Source organism: Corvus hawaiiensis, chromosome 1 (assembly GCF_020740725.1).
Source record: "Corvus hawaiiensis isolate bCorHaw1 chromosome 1, bCorHaw1.pri.cur, whole genome shotgun sequence".
Taxonomy (NCBI): Eukaryota; Metazoa; Chordata; class Aves; order Passeriformes; family Corvidae; genus Corvus; species Corvus hawaiiensis.
This window is the reverse complement of record NC_063213.1, coordinates 30,040,251-30,056,994: the sequence shown is the minus strand read 5'-3', so window position 1 is coordinate 30,056,994 and position 16,744 is coordinate 30,040,251. Positions and strand designations below refer to the sequence as shown.

General features: G+C 37.0%; 1 protein-coding gene across 2 annotated transcripts in view; it reads right to left on the bottom strand.

Moving 5' to 3' along the window:
- The window catches only part of CUL1 (cullin 1), a 53,497-nt gene that overhangs the window by 1,884 nt on the left and 34,869 nt on the right, over nt 1-16,744 (bottom strand). For both annotated transcript variants that reach the window (XM_048297849.1, XM_048297838.1), the window contains exons 8-20: nt 15,461-15,623; nt 11,736-11,866; nt 8,924-9,031; nt 8,718-8,824; nt 7,529-7,577; nt 6,867-6,998; nt 6,220-6,337; nt 5,179-5,255; nt 4,432-4,563; nt 3,506-3,598; nt 2,290-2,337; nt 2,117-2,199; nt 553-658 (exon numbers count right to left, since the gene is read on the bottom strand). In XM_048297849.1, coding sequence (XP_048153806.1) covers nt 553-658; nt 2,117-2,199; nt 2,290-2,337; nt 3,506-3,598; nt 4,432-4,563; nt 5,179-5,255; nt 6,220-6,337; nt 6,867-6,998; nt 7,529-7,577; nt 8,718-8,824; nt 8,924-9,031; nt 11,736-11,866; nt 15,461-15,623 — 1,347 coding nt within the window. The remainder of the gene's footprint in view (nt 1-552; nt 659-2,116; nt 2,200-2,289; nt 2,338-3,505; nt 3,599-4,431; nt 4,564-5,178; nt 5,256-6,219; nt 6,338-6,866; nt 6,999-7,528; nt 7,578-8,717; nt 8,825-8,923; nt 9,032-11,735; nt 11,867-15,460; nt 15,624-16,744) is intronic.

Below are 16,744 nucleotides of genomic sequence, written 5' to 3'. Positions count from 1 at the left end.
TTGACACATGAATTTTTAGAACTGTGCTTACAGTCAGTCAGTTGTAACAATAGCACCAACTGGTACCAAGAGCCACACAACACCACTTGTGTAGCAAAGAGACTTCTTTATGTATTTAACCTTACTGTGACACTCTCTTAGTGGTACATCTGTATTTCCTTCGCCTGCCTCTCGAGTGGATTCCAAATGAACTGATATAAAACTGCTGTTAATTTCATACTACCTGGGTATTACTGTTTTTTTATTATTCAGTTTTCACCCAGGACAAGGTCTGGTGAGTGTGTGCATCCAAGGAACCCAAACACTCATCAACATCAGGTTAGAACAAACGTGAAGAACACATCCTATCTGTAGAAATGCTTCCTCCACTTTCTATTACAGACTCCAATCACCTTTAAGAACATTTTAAACACATTTTTTGAACTCTAACATAGTGCACTGTAATGGCATGTTGTCTTCTAATAAAAATTAAGAAACCCCTACAGTAACTTCATTAAACGATCACAAAGTTGTGATTCTGAGTTCATGGCAGCATTCTGCAATAAAACTCACCTGAATCAGTAGTTTCCTATCTTCCTCTATATTTTTGTGTGTAGTTTCTTGCTCCTGCTTCTGTTCAGTCTTCATTGGCACATTGATGTTTACCCTTAATTTTTTGCTGTAAAGAAAAGCAGAAATTAATAAACAATTAGACTGCTTAAAAACTGAAGAAACACAGAAAATACTGCAAACAAAACCCAGCTCCAAAATAAAAGCCACATCACCATAATTACTTAACAACAAAAGAGGACTTTGGCTCTTCTGAAAACTTTAGACACTCTAATGTTCAAAAAAAAAAAAAAAAAAAAAAAGAGAATGCCCACAACCAACCAAAGAAACAAAATACCTTTCTGGTGAGTGTCTGTCTATTTCACAACTTACTGCATCCATCCTAGTGATCTGTGAGGTCTAACTAGCACTGTACAGTTACACTGTATTCAGAACATTTCTGTGTGTAGTAAAAAGCTTGGAGTCAGTGAAGGGGACAAGGGAAGTCAATGGAAAGAGAATCCCCTTTCTGATCTACAGACTGGATTCTCACAATAACATGGAGAGATCTGTTCTGTAGAACTGAGTTCTGCCCTTCTTTCACATGCTCCCAGCACTGATGGCTGTGCTGAGGTGAGCCCCCTACCACACGCGGCCACTCTCAAGACAAGGTCCTGTGGCACAAGTGGCGAGCAAGCCTCAGCATCAGAGCACCAGGGAGCCAGGGCTCTGCTCAGCCTGTTGGCTGCACTGGGGAAAGGATCTGTTATTTATTTAGCACAGTGTTCTCTATCATAAATTGGGAACCAGCAGCTGCACAATGCAGCAACACTGAGCTGTTTCCATCACTGCATTAATGTAACTGACCATGAATTCTCAAACCTTTAATTATTGGTAAAGGGGGATAGAAAGCAGATAAAGAGTGAGGTACAAGGAAAGGTTTTAAAATGTTTCTTTCACTTGAGATTTTATCTTCAGGAAGTACTGAACTCCTCACTGAATTTATGTGTGTTTATATCTATGCTCAGGTAAGCATGATAAAACGTACCACAGTGCTGTAAACAGCTTAAAATATACAACTGTTTAAAGTAAGTAATAAAACCTACTGAAAATTGTGTTTATTAAGTCTTCAAATCACTGTATATTCTGTGGTTATAAAATGAGCCTGATCTTCTCGTGTTAGCAGTAGTGGATGAACATTTATGCTTTTGACTTTGCTGGTCACTAGACACTACTGTAACCTTACAAAATATCATGGATTTTGCTGAGTGCATGCGAGTCATGCGCCTTGACGAAACAGCAGCACTTGAACCAGTTAGTCAAGAATTAGACAAGAATCAAGGAACAAAAAGGACATATGAAAATATGTCAGGCCTTGACAGACTTTATGACAGAGTCAAAGAGCTGAAATCATACCCATCCCCCACCACTTGCCAGCCCTCTCCCTTAACGCTGGCACACATTGGATCTACATTTGAATTGGCACTTGAACCCTGAAGCTTTCATCCCAAGTATATTAGGTTCCACCCAGATTTTGAAAGCAGAGGAGGATGCTACCCATTACATCTAAGTGATGTATGCTGCTTACTTTTTGTAACCAAGATAGAGTTTTATTAAAGTATCTGGTTTTAACTCCACTTCATCAACATTTGCATTTTCATCTTCCAAAACCTGCAATAAATAAACAAACAAACAAATGAATAAATAGTCTTTAGCATATTTCACTGTATGTTAAGCAGGTTGTAAGAAAGGAGTACTTACAAGCAATTTTGATTTCAACAGTATCTGTAGAACTTGTGCCAAGATATCCTACAAAATTATAGAAAATATCAGCGCAGATAGACAGCACCTTTGTCTAACTTAAAAACTTGAACAAGAACACATATATTTAGACTAAGAACTATTGAGTGCAGAACACTGCAAAATGAGGGGGGAAAAAAAGCAGTAAAAACATAGTTCACAGAAATAAAACATAATGTCCTTTTTGGATGTTAGGACATATCCCCCTTGTGGTCGGTCAAATAACATAAAATTCTTAAGAAAGACTAATTCCAAGCAAGAGATCTTTCCAGTTGCTGCTTTAGGAACTATTTTGCAAGCAGATTTATTGCCTAAGAAATCATTTTTCCCAAACCATGCAAATATATATACACCACGGCAAGCTTAACCTTCAGAAAGCAGGCACACTCTGCTTTCGGATTAACATCTTTTTCTTTTAACAGGGATCTGTTCTGGTTGCTGTTGCTGGTTGGTCAGCCAGAAGGCTACTGGCAATATTCTGTGCAGGCCTGCAAAGCTGCTATTTTACCACAGTCTATAATAAAAGGCAATCCCTAAGACTTCTGGGTTTGCTGTAAATCATGAGCAACAATAACTTTCTAGATACGTGTTTCTAGAAGTAAAGATCCTGCTGAATAGGAACACCTAACTTTTCAGAAGGCAGAGCAGACCTCATTCAAACCTATTACTAAAGGCCAAATAAATGCCAAATTGTGGGCCATAAAGCCTGCTTGGAAAGAAAAGGAGGGAACCTTTTCCACACGAGAGAGTTAGCCAGTGAACTGCAGATTTTACTATGTTCATGTAAAAAAGTCTTGAGATATAAAAGAATGACAGATGCATGCATCAATCATTTAGTGAAAACACTGTTTTTGCTAGAATGTTGTCTTGTAACATTAAAATGTATGCATTGAAACACTGAATACTTCCAAGCAGAGCTCAGCAGGAAGCTAGACAATTCACTCCAGTCATGAACAGGAATGCACTAAGATTCATCTGAAGACCAGGCAGTTACGATTACAGGAAAGTAAACCAGGAAAGTGAATTGACCAAGAACAGAGCACATCTGTCTCCTTCAGGACAGAAACTGATTCTGGTTCCAAGCAGGTGTAATCCAAATTTCTTATGATAGCAGAAAGAGCCCTGAAGACCAAAACACTTGTTCGCAAGAGTGTGGTAAAATGTGCAAAGTCACTACCATTTTTATTTGAGTACTGTCTGTCAGCTGCTGCACGGTGTAGGCATCTTCTGTGTTGTACTGAAGTAAAATCGCCATCTGGAATGTGGATGCCTGACAGAACCAAAAACAGAGAACAGAGGGGAGAGAGGGGAAATCAGAAAGTGAGAATGAACAAACACTTTCTGAATTTGAACAGCCTGAAATCCACCAGTTAAACACATACACTGGAATATTTGGGCAACAGAGAATACCCAACTGGTACTAATAAAAAAAAAAAAATCTAATGCTGCTTATACAGCCAGAACTCCCCCCCTACCAGCATTATCTAAACATAAACCCCAGGATTAGGATCATTTAGTTTGCTCACAGACACTTCATCAAATCATCTACTATGGTATCAAAGCATTATCCTTCTACTTGCTAATATAGTTTTAAATTGTTTTGCTCTGTCACTCCGACTCTTACCCATTTAATCTTCGTTAAACCCAACACAAACCACTGAATTCATCCTCACAACCCTCCCAACTCCAGCAGAACAATAAAACCAAATTTATAAACAAAGCAGGTATCAGTGGCTTATCCATGTCTACCACCACAGGGTTAACATATGTTGATGACAAGGTCAAAGTCTGACATTATCTTGTTTCTTCTCACTGTTGTGAACTCCCCATCCCATCTACTTTTTGAGAAAAAGCAGACAGAAAACTGTAAGCAGCATGAGATCCTAGGCAAAGAGGTTGTAGTTGTCTCACAAAATGCAGTTCAACACCTCTTTAAACCACAGGCAATGTGTTCCATTCCATAAACCAATTTTCTTTTAAACACAGACCTTTAGTATCAATACAGTAAATAAAATAAACATACAATAAATGTTCTACCAGCTGCATCCAGTCCTCTGAATACAACCATCACCAAGTGTTTCTACTGGCATGACTTGTCCTTACCTGTAATGTGTATCTGTTTTTGAAACAGTTGGTAACCAATTCCCCTTTGGACAGCTGATACAACCACGTTAATTTTCTTCCACTATGACGACTGGCATAAAATGCAGTAAATCTCTGATAGCTCCGTTCTAACTGTATAAAAACATCAATAATAAATAAATAAATAAATAATACTACTTACCTTCATTTACCATTACTAGAACATGCTATGGAAGCAACAGAGGATCATCAAATCTTATCACCCTCAACCACTACGTTGTCTGAACAACACAAACAGAAACGAAGTATTCAAATTTGGCAGACTGGATGAAAATTTCCCTCTGTTACAAGTTTCCCCTTTAAAGTATCATTAACAGTACAAATGTAAACAAGCATTCAAGTTTCATTCTTCCTTTTAGGATACATTAGGCATGGCTAGAAAAGCGGATTTGTTTTAACCACCTTCATTCTCCGGGTAACAGCAGTAAACTTATTTCTCATGTTAAATATTCACGTTCTGTCTCTTCTGAATAAATCACTCAGCAGAAAACTAGTGATTATAATATCTAAAGATTTTACTGGGCAGAGCTGAAGTACTACCTTACTCAATTATCTTGTTCCAAATATTCTCAGGCTAAATAGGCAAATAGCAGAGACACTTGTAGTCCTCTCTGATACCCAAAAGAACAGAAGGAGACACCAGCCTTGTAAAAAATATTTCTCTCATGATCATTCCATGCTCAGATGAACGAAGTAGGAGTGCCTCACCTCAGATGGCAGAGCAAATGTGCAGGACTGCTGGAACGGCCACGATCCGGAACTCAGCACTTGGATGCTGAAATCCACTGAAAGAGAGGTGAACAGGATGAGCTGCATTATCCCACTTTCTCCTAACCCCTCTTCAAACACAGTCCCAGCTCCAACACAGAAACGGTTCTGGCCTTGTGGTCAAACTAACATGGTAAAAAACCATTAAGCACTATTTTATTTTTGTCAGACCATAAACCAAAGCTATTCATGAGAGATGTCACTGCAGTTGGAGAGCTTTAGATTTACTGTTACAGGCACTCAATTTTCTCTCACTTGGAGACGTTATTACCCTGTTTCTATCCCCACAATGGATTTCTCTTTTAACACACAAGTGTGAAAATTTTAAGTGTTCATCATCACTCCACAGTATACAACTGCAAGAACAGACCTTTCACACCCGAACTTGTAAGGCATTTTGGTCAAGTCAAGAATAATAATATAAAAACTAAGTAAAATTTAAGCCTGACAATACACTTCTAGAAACTCTAATTGTAATCCAAGAAATAATTATCAATTCTTGACAGAATTTGGTTCAACATGCTTGAATTTAAAAAAAAAAAAAAAAAAAAAAGTAAATAGGGACATCTAAAAACCTGGAACACAACATACCTTTTCCCTTAATACTTTCACATAAGTGTGAACTTAGGCCACATTGTGTTCAAAATCAAAACTGTTCAAAGAAAAATGTCTCTCCAATCAAACATTAAAAAAAAAAAAAAAAAAGAAAAAAAGAAAAGACAGGATTCAACTTAATTTAGTTATATACCTAAACATGAGATGCAAAATCAGGAGGAAGCTACTCACAAAAGATATAAAGAGCTACTAGAAGACAAAGAACAGACTTAGAAGACCAATTTAAATATGCCAGCTATCTTGGTCAGAAGAACACTAACTTGTGGCAGTATGAGTAAGTCAAATATTTCCCTCACACATTCAGTTCTGTAGAAGTAAGGGGACGCTAAACTATGCAACAGTAACTTAGGTAAAGGTATTACTTACAATCTAATGGTTCTGAATTGGTCAGGTGCTTTTTAAATTGCTCATTCAAATCCTTGCTTACACCAATATCTTGGAACATCCGCTGCAGCTTGGAGGTATACTCAAAACCACAAGCTTGCTGTATTTTAAAAGCACAGAGACATCAGCAAGACACATTTTTGACATTGGATAATGAGAATAACAAAGTGTTGGAACTTATTTTCTTAACAGAAGATGTACAAAGTTCCATATTACCCTTACTCAAAGTGCCGATTCCCACTGGAATATGAGCTTTAAGTGCCACTGACAACTGAAGAAAATTTTGTTTAAAAATCAGGCAAAACACAATAAAACAGAACCCAAAGGGGAGGAGATTGTATTTTGCTTAACTCTGAATAAATATGGGTTAATGAAATTAAGCAAATTTCAGTAGTCATTCCTTTGAATAATTAAATCCATGTCATTCATTTGGTTAAGAATAATTAAGCTTAGATCCAACAGACAGACATGCACTAGAAGTTCCTATGATTAATAAAAAATACAGAACAAAAGATTGCATATTTTTCTGTGCATAAAATAAACAAATGAAAGGACATATATCAATGCTTTCCAAAACAGTCTGAAGACCTGCAAGGCAGTAGATGATGGGGCAGTCATGGAATACTCACTTTTAGTTTGGAGATCATGCTTGCCTCAGCATCATCACTAGCACTGTTCTGATGCACAAGTCTCTTTGCCAGCATTTTAGCATAGAATTTTTGAAACACATCTTTATCCTCAATGTACTTGAAGACAACCATCTGGAAAAGCCAAGATAATTTGTAAGGGAAAAACTATTTAAACATTTGTCTTGAAAAAGCTGTAGCAGGAGCTACTTCATTTGCACTGAAATTTTTAAGATTGGGGGTTTTGTTTGGCTTTTTTGGGGGAGGGTAGAGGGTCTGGTAGTAGTTGTTTGCTTTACATATGGATACTATTTTAAAACAAGAACTGTATATTCCACATGTACAGCATTTTATATATACATGGATATATAATGATACAAAAAGATGTTGTAAAAGTTATACATATTTTGTATGTATATACAGATTAAGTAAAAGCATTGCTTCAATACAGCCACTTTAAATCTCCTGTAAAGGGGTTTTTAATAAACAAAACAAAATCATTTAAAAAAAGCCGCACAGAGATTATTACTGAAAAGCTGAAATACTAAGCAATGAAATAAAATATACCAAAAATTTTTTTTCTCTTATCTGCCTTGTGTGACAATTGAATATTATTAACTTGCCAAACCTTACACAGAAGAGAACTGTATTTATAGACATCTTACCACTTGATTGAGTGTATCTTCCAATTCTGCTTCTTCTGGATTCTTTGAGCTGCAATTAAAGAAGAGCATTTTTAATCAGTCCCAAACCAGCAGAATGAAACCAACATATGGATATATATGGAAACTTCAGAAATAAAGGAATGCAGATTTGAGTAGTTCTGGGATCAAAGGCTCTTTAAAGAGGAAACAGTGTAATGAAGTGATCACTTCACTGCTCCACCTGTCAGCAATTCCGCAGTTCCCGACTGTCACAGGTTGAAGTCCTGGACCATGACTTGCTTGGGACTTCTTGGTAGCTTGATACTTCTCAGGATTTATGGGCTTAAACATGGACTTCTCTCTTCCCACTGCTAAATGCTATCTTTATTTCTTAGATAGCACAGTGAGAAGAAACCAGCCCACAGCGCTGAGACTTGACTGGGTGAAAGCTCGGGTGGCACCACGTTGTGCTCCTCCATCTCATGCTTATCCACCAGGCAAACCCCAAACCTACCCTGCACACAGTCAGTAATTGTAAAGGAGAAAATTAATCCTTTGCTGAAGGAAGGAGGGGGTGGGAAAGGGAAAAGCGAACAAGTTCTCACATTTTTGGGTTGTTTGATGGTGGCTTTTTTCCCTCTCCCAAAACAATTAGAAATGTTGCCAGGGGCGAAACTGACACCAATCCAGTATGAATTGAGCTGATACCAACTCAGTGTATGAGCTGCTAAATCATTTAAAGCCAAATACCTTGAATTAAAATATGAACCATGAGAGGTTAGAAAGCAGTTTTTGTCCTCCTCAATTTCTGCCCAGATGGAAGAAGGTGTAGAAAAAACAACAGGAGGAAAGCAGCAGTTTTAAGGGAAAAAGGGAATGTGCATATCTTTACAACATATGACCCAATTTAAATTTTTCAGTGTAAAAAACCCTACCTAAAACCCTTCCTTCAATTTTACTGAAAGCCCAAAACTTAAGATTCCTATAAGGCAAGAAAGGTTTGCTTATTTCCTCCACTCTTCCTTAAAAAGAAAAGTAAACAACAGAACCTTCAGGAATGGTCCCACTGAAATTTTCATATCCAGAATTTGGTACAATTAATTTCTTGCAAAGTGAAGTTCTGTTTCTGAAGACAGTATAAAACTTCATAGGCTAAAACATTTTAAAACAAAAGCCAACATGAAACAATCATTCGTCTTTGAGGACATACCTTTTCTTTAGTAAAGAGTCACAGTATCGTGCCAGTAGCTCTGGGGATTTACTGGATGATTGAGCCATTTTTGTCACTGCATTATTATTTATAAATCGACCACAAGCCTATAAATCAAAAAAGATAGTGAAATTTTGGGAGACAATTTTTTTTATTTTGCATAGAAATAAAAAATAAGTCCAGCATCTGCCACTACATGCACTTACTTTGTCTAGCGCAGCCACGAAGCCAGCATCATTGTTGAATGCAGACATGACTAAAGCATTGTACTTCTTATGGACATCCAACACTGTCTGTACATACATTTTTGGATCCTGCAATAAGGAGAGACTGGATTTTGCAAGCTGTTGACTTTCTGCTTCCTACTTCCCCCAAAATGGAGCTATTCACTGGCCCAAGAAAATTTGTTTGGGGAAGGTCCATGAAGTATTAGAAATAACCAGACTGGTTCAGGTCCTGTGTCCAGGACTGACTGATGTTACTGCAAGCTTTGATTTACAGCAACCAGAGTGCAGAGTGTACCACATCACACAGTACAAAATACAACAAAATATTTACTCAACCACTGCAAACATTTTCCAAGACTTAAACTTATTTCAAGTCACACCTGAGAGAGCTGGACAATCATAAAATGGCAGCTGCTATAGAGGAAAATCTCTGTAGTAAGAATGCAACTGGTGTATATCCAATAGGTCCAACTTAGTACGGAAACCTCAGCCACTGGCAGTTCTTAAAAATTATCTGCACAACACCCAGTGGCAGCCAAATGTCAATAAACATCAAGTTTATTGCACTCATACTGAGTTCTATGTGCAGTTACTGATCTTTGTTTCTGAATAAAGATGGAGTGGAGTGAGTGTAGGGACAATGATGGGCAAGTCAATCATCAGGCACACAGGACAGCTACTACACAACAGACTAAAAAAGGCTGGAAGTCTTCAACTCGGAGATCATAAGGTCTTGTTGGCAAGACATGGTGGAATACAGGCAGGGTTTTATGAGGATCCTGAAAAACATTTCCTGTTGCACTGAAGACAGACATAGACGACATGGACCACCAATCTAATGCCATGCTTAAGATAAAGAACTGAGATTATTGAGAACTTCTGAGATAAGGAATGCAAGCGGATTTGAAAGACATTCAGAAAAGTACTGATTACAAAGACTAAAAAAAAACCAAACCAAAGGCATAAAAAGCAGCAAATCTTCTCACTGAAGAGCAGTCTTGTTAATACAGTAAACAGAGACTAGAGTGCAACTCCTTCTGCAGTAAAAATCTAAAATAGGTGAGATGAGTCAGGCTGGTATGACTATTTCTTTGCACTGACTACAGAGAAACTGAGAAGCATTTGTTCAGCTGATTGTCTGTTTAGACACAGTACAGGTAAATGAAGTTGGGCAGAATCAACCCTACCTAAGTGTGACAGAGGGCTAACAAGGCAACGATGAACAGCAATACAGTGGTGTGAGGGATACTAGAAGAAAAGGCAGGATGGTTCCCAAGGGAAACAGCCAGAGATACTGCTATAAAAATGAAGAACAAATGTGTGGAATAAGAAAAGGAACAAAAAAGAAAGATGAGGAAACAAGAAAAAGTGTCAGAGGCAGGAAGAGTTCTGTAAATGGTTGGACACAAAAGAACTAATACATACAAATTCTGGGCCTCCCGTCTCTGAAAGATGAAATAATACCTGGAGAAAGAGCTTTCATTTTTTTCTGGTAAATTCTTCAAGGCCTAAACAGAAAAAAACCTCAAGAGTGACGACCACTAGGGGGATGTGTCAAGCATGGAGCAGATCTGATTTCAAAATGTAAGGTGACGTCTGCAAATGAAGCTGAAGATGCCTGAACTTGCTTCATGATTACTTTATGATTCATAGAAGATCAACACTGCTAAAAAGATACGCACTTAAAACAATAGAAGTGAACAGCATCCTTCAATACAGATTACTGCTTCAGTATGAAGCTATATCAAGAATTTCTCAGGACAGCAACAGGTTAAAATGAACTTTGTCAAAAATTGAAATTAATCATAGAATCATAGAGTATCCTGAGTTGGAAGGAACCAACAAGGATCATCAAAGTCCAACCCCTGACCCTGAACAGGACCACCCTAAGAATCATGCTGATGATGTATTCATCAGTGACAGTGCCTGAGAACATTGTCCAAGCGCTTCTTGAATTCCACTTTAAATAAAATTTACCAGAATCTATATTCTACCCTGATCTTGCTTTGTGCTTTGTGCAGTGTTTAATTCTTTTTTTTCCCCTGGAAAACATCATATTGTCTACAGAGAAGAAGGCCAGCAAAGGATTTTAACACCTTCATGCTGCCAAGATGCAACCCTGATCAATACAAAACTAGGTTTGAAATTACAGTTATGGGATAAAAATTGAAAAAGTAGCCTTTCCAAAGACCTGACCTCCTCTTATATTGTGACCTTTCCAACCATTTCAGTTCCTTCTTCTTCTTCTATTTCGCATGCTTTTCCAAACAGAAAAAAGACATTATCAAAAAACTCAAACCAACAGAAACTTTCTCTAGTCCCATCTAAGTCAGAATTCCTTAAGATGATGAAATAAAATACAGTTGACTGGAGATAATGCTTCTTGAAACAGTGAACTGTTAGGTGTATTTGTATTATAAGTGCTGGGTGTTGTATTTGCACAGCCAGCTTTCCAAGCAGCATGACATCCTGACAGAGAGCAAAAACTCAGAAGGAAACTCACTCTTCCCCCCAAACAAAACAAAAACCCCCACACAATTCCCCCCTGCCCCAAACCAAAGAAAACAAAAAAAACACACCTAAAACCCCTCAAAATTCAAAGAACAGTAAGAAAGTGATCTAGGTTTTATTTTAAGCCTACTGTCAACATTTGAGAATCGCCTAGTCCTTCCAAATTAAATTAGTGAGAGGGAAAACAAGCAAACTGGAAGTTTTATCAGGAAGCATTCATTGTCCCCTAATGTAGAAGTGTCAGCAACCACACACAGACTTGTTTTGAGGGGATACTTGCATTTAGTGCAGCTTCTCCACATTTCTCAATTGCAGCTAGACCCTGATTATGAATGTGGGTTTCCAAAAGTTTTTTCAGCTCTCCAAGGCCATCCTGGATTCGAGATACAAGGTTATACATGCGACCCAAGTCTGTAAAAGACAAAAAATGGAAAGCTAGCATCTCCCATCTGTACTGGCTATTACTTAAATTTCTCATTTACAAGTTGTCAATAGGAGCTAAACATCCATTGTCAACAAAAAACCACATGCAATTGTTCCTGCAAAAAGCCAGAAAAAATGACAGTAAACAATTATACAGTACAGCAACCTTTGCACTCACCTGGAAAGCTAACACTAGTTAAAGAGAAAACAATTTGTTATACTGAGATCTGTTTTTTACCTTCACAATGCAACAAATCTCAATTATAAAAAAGTCACCATTTGAATGGTAGAAAATCTACTTCTGATTTTTAGTTTTCACAGCAATGAATTAAAAATGGTGTTAAACCTCCCTTATTTAAATAACATTTTGAAGTGCTGCCATGAATTCGAGATTGTTATTAATATTATTGCTGGCTGTGCTACAAGTACTACATTTTCCAGCTGACCCCTGTCCTTTAAATTGTATTCTTAACAGGACAGTTCTCAGAGATCTAACACTACTTGTAGCCCTTTGCATATAAACACTTTTACTTTGGGCAGCATCAATGCTAACAGTTGGAAATTTAAGGCAAAATGTTATGTATTGGTATGACTTTAGCAGATAAATTGAAACATTATAAATCAAATTTCCTTCAATATGTCTTTTATTGTCAGTAAAAGACATATCTTAAAAAAAAGAAGTTTAAGTAACTGATTACCAGCAGAAATAACTGTATCTGTAAGAAAAAAGAGGTTCTGAAAAGCATTACAATAGAACAAATGAAGGTAAAAATAAACTGCATGTCATTTCACATATCTTAAGGCTAAATCTCATCATTTTTCAGCCAAAACTTTCCACATCAATTAGCAATTTTGGAAAGTCCAATACTGAAGAGGGTTTTGGTTTTTATTATTTAGTTTCAACAGGATAGAGGCTTTGTATTTTCTGAGTGCAGAACTCTTTAAAAAAAGAGCAAACTTTGAATTGGCCATAAACCAGGTACACAAACGTACCAGTCACCTCTTGCAATCTTGCCCTCACTGAACAGGCACTCCAGTGAAACAGTAAACAATCAGATTATTTACTGTAAACTAAGGAGGATATTTTACCTTGTGGAACCCATCTTAAGGCTGACAGATGCATTTAACTCTTCTGAAGTGCAAGGATTTCTCTGAAGGGCTTGTGAGCAATTTATTACCACCAGAGGATTATCAGATTAAACAAAACAGAGCAATCAATGAGCTGGTGCTCTACCTAACTCTGAAATACAACACACAGAGTTTGATGCCTTCTAATACTGAAGGGAAGACATTTCAGTTCAGTTAGGTTTCTGTGTAACACTTTCCTCTCCTTAAAACTTTGTCAATCTTAAACTTGCAGATCCGAAAATGAAACTTTTTTCTCCCTGTGAAAACCACAATTGCAACCTGATGTTAACTTTTATAAGAATAGAAGAATACCCTACAGAACTTTAGAAAAAAGGTAGGGAAATAATGCCATACATAGATACAATAAGCTGCTGCTAGATTTACCCACAAACAAGGGTTCACAGGTTGGTTGGTCTATGAGGATGTCTGTGTTAGGTGAAATAAGGAAAAGATGCTACAAAGTTTCATGGAAGATTTGCATGGTAACTCCACCTACATCATTACAACCTTCTCCTAGTAAACCGAATTGTTTCCTACATGTATCAAACTGATGTGAGTAGGCAACACATGAGGAATGTGTCCCACAACCTTTATAACCAGCTTATACATTAGTTGCACAATGTGATTAAAAAGTTACAGAACACCAACAGGAGCAGCCTGTAATACCATATGCTCAAACATAGTGTGCATGGGAGGACCTCAAAACCACTGTACTTTCAAGAGCAAAGCAGTAAGTATTTTAATCAAGAGCAACCTTTTATTGTAAGTTTAGGTTAGTCTACCAAAGGCTGTGTTATTATATCGCAAATTTGAGAATGAACTGATTACAGTGATTAAAGAGTGAATTATCAGACTATTATTCAAAATAAATTTTCTAGTCTTGAAATTTCATGGATCTTAAAAAGGGCAAGGGAACTGCTACAATTTCCATAAGTGAAGCCCAATAACAGAAGAGAAAATATTTTGAAAAAGAAGAAAAAAAAATCAAGCGTTTTAAAAAAAGTCCAGTTAATCTTAGAAATAACCCACATGAAAGTAAACCCATACATAACTAGACAGTGCCCAAGACACAAGACACATCTTTTCTTTTTTACCCTGACAAACTCACGGAATTCCATCACTATGGTACTAAGGGCTGACATAACCCATGAGCTTGATAAAGTAGGAGGAAAAAAGAAAGTCTGCAAAGGCGTCCTGAGTCCAGAAAAAACTCTGTTTGTTCTATTGCTATTTCAATTTCCAGAACTATTTAAAAAGTCATTTCACAAATCAACACCCATCAAAATCTCTTCCAATTACGGAGTAAATATTTACAAACATAAACAACATCTGACTCAAGGACTAGTACAGATTATTTACATTTGAATCAGCTAACTTCTGACCTACTAATCACGCTGAATTGCCCTTTTTGATTCTGAAGCATCTCTTAGTTATCAACATGACTATTACAGTAATAATTCATAGTTTCTATTTTAAGACTGATCTACAATGAGACAGAGTCATAGTTACAACTTAAAACTCTCAAATAAACAGTAGCATCATTAGTAACTTAACCACAGCATCTCTTACATTCTGCCACTTTCTTAAGAGCAGTATTTCAGCTATATACAGCCTTACTCTAACTTGAAATGCAGATTTAATTAATTCCCCAACTGGGAAATCAGAATCATCATTCATCCTTATCACCTGTATGATCCACAGGAATTAGTTCTGGCTGTTATTTTGTGCTCTGTATTAACTCCTGAAGAAACTCATACAAATCAACACAACTGACAATTCCTTAAAAGATACCTAAACTCTGATAATCTTCACTTATTTTAGAGGAAGTGCTGAAGAAGTCTTTATTCCACGTATTCTCTATGACAATATAAACTTGATCCATTAGCAACACTTAAGAATCATTTTCACAGCTAAAATTAACTCATCAATTAATAATTTCCACCCTTTTCTTGTGCTCTATATGCAGTATTACATATTTTATATACTCTATTTTAAAAGCTACTTACTTGCTTGCATTCCTCTTTTAACATTTCCTATACACACTTCTAAATACTTTGGATTTTAAAATTCTCAGTGCTGACTCAGGAAGATCCATGGATTAAACTGAAATAGCTGGAAAGAGTACTGGTCTGTTTTTCACCTCCCATCTCTCCCACAAGCTTCAGCTTCTGCTGGAAGGGTGGCTCAAGTGCTCTTGAAACTCTCTCAGCCACATTAAGAGAAATCAAACTAGTGCTGTTCTGCCTTAATAGCAGGGATTGGGGTAGGGTCCTTGAAGCAGTATTACCAGCTATCCCAATTTCATCAAAACCTGCTTGTCCATCAGTTTAGTGATTATCTTCTCTCTTAATCTAATTCCTGAACAAATGACATTTAGCTAGCAGAAGCTTTTACATTCACAAATCATCAAGGAGGAGAGCTCTAAGCCTAATGCCAGTGTTTGAACCTCCTTACCTTCATTTTTGTCAGCATCCAACAAATTCTGAAACTCTGTATGAAATATCTCCAGGTGTTTTTCAATAAGTACTTGCTCACACTTTCGTGCTAACTCATCTTGTGTGCTCTCATGAAGATACACCTGAACTCTACGCTGCTCCTCAAGAAGGCGAGCTTCGGCCTACAGAAACACAGAGATAAACATGAAACCTACATGGAAGGCAGAATGCGAATCTTACAGAAAACAGATGACTGTTCAGTAAATTCTAGAAAACAACAAACAAGCCTCTCTAGTTTGGTGTTATGGACCACCTACCTAAGCAGTTATTTTTTCTGGGAATCATAATATACATTGGGAATTGATGTTTAAGTTGATGAAAATATTATATACTGTTTAAACGGTGGGGGAGATTCACAGCAAGACTGTTTTCCTGTTGCTTCTGAATAAGAAGTTTACAGATGGAAATCTGCTGTCAGAAAAAGAGAAAGCTGCTGACATGAAATGCTGGCAGTTTTAGAATCAGCAAGCTCTCCAGCTACAGACTAGTTTCATTTAAGACAAACATGAATGTATTTCATGGCTCCACAAAACTAAAAGGCAGGAAACTGCAATTTAACACTATGCCCATGACAAATTTATTTGAATATTCTCATTTACATTCTTACACAGAAAAGCTTTCCAATAAACTACAATCATTTAAATTATACTAGCATTTAATTTGGCATATGAAATGCTACATATGCGTTTCTCCCTGGCAAACTAAAATTCTAAATGTCACTCAAAGAATAGAACTTATGCCAAAATGTAAAATGGAAATTGTTTATGTAACAATTACCTCAATTTTGTTAGCAAAAGTGTTAAGGATTCGCATTACAAATCATTTGTAACTGCAGCACATTATTAGGGATAAAGTGTGTATGTCCTCTTATCAGACCAAATTATTTAAATTAACAACGTCACCAAGAAAATGAAATTAGGTTAATTTGTTTTCCTAATATGCCAGAATATCAAGTAAGCATGAAAGATCATATTCTGGACAATAAAAAGGGAAGAGTTACACTGCAAGTGCACTGCATCATACGTAGACAGCTTTAAATCATCTCAGCCACTGTTAGCTTCACTCATTCTGTAATGATTTTGCACTTAGCTCTTGTGAAACGGTCCTGGATTACTGTCTCCTAGAGCTAAACCAGTACTGATAAAAATATAGGAAATGAAATCAGTAGGTTGAGAAGGGATATAAGCTCCAGCTCCAGAGTACTTGCCAGTTTCTTACCAGTAAGGAATAACAACCAACTTCC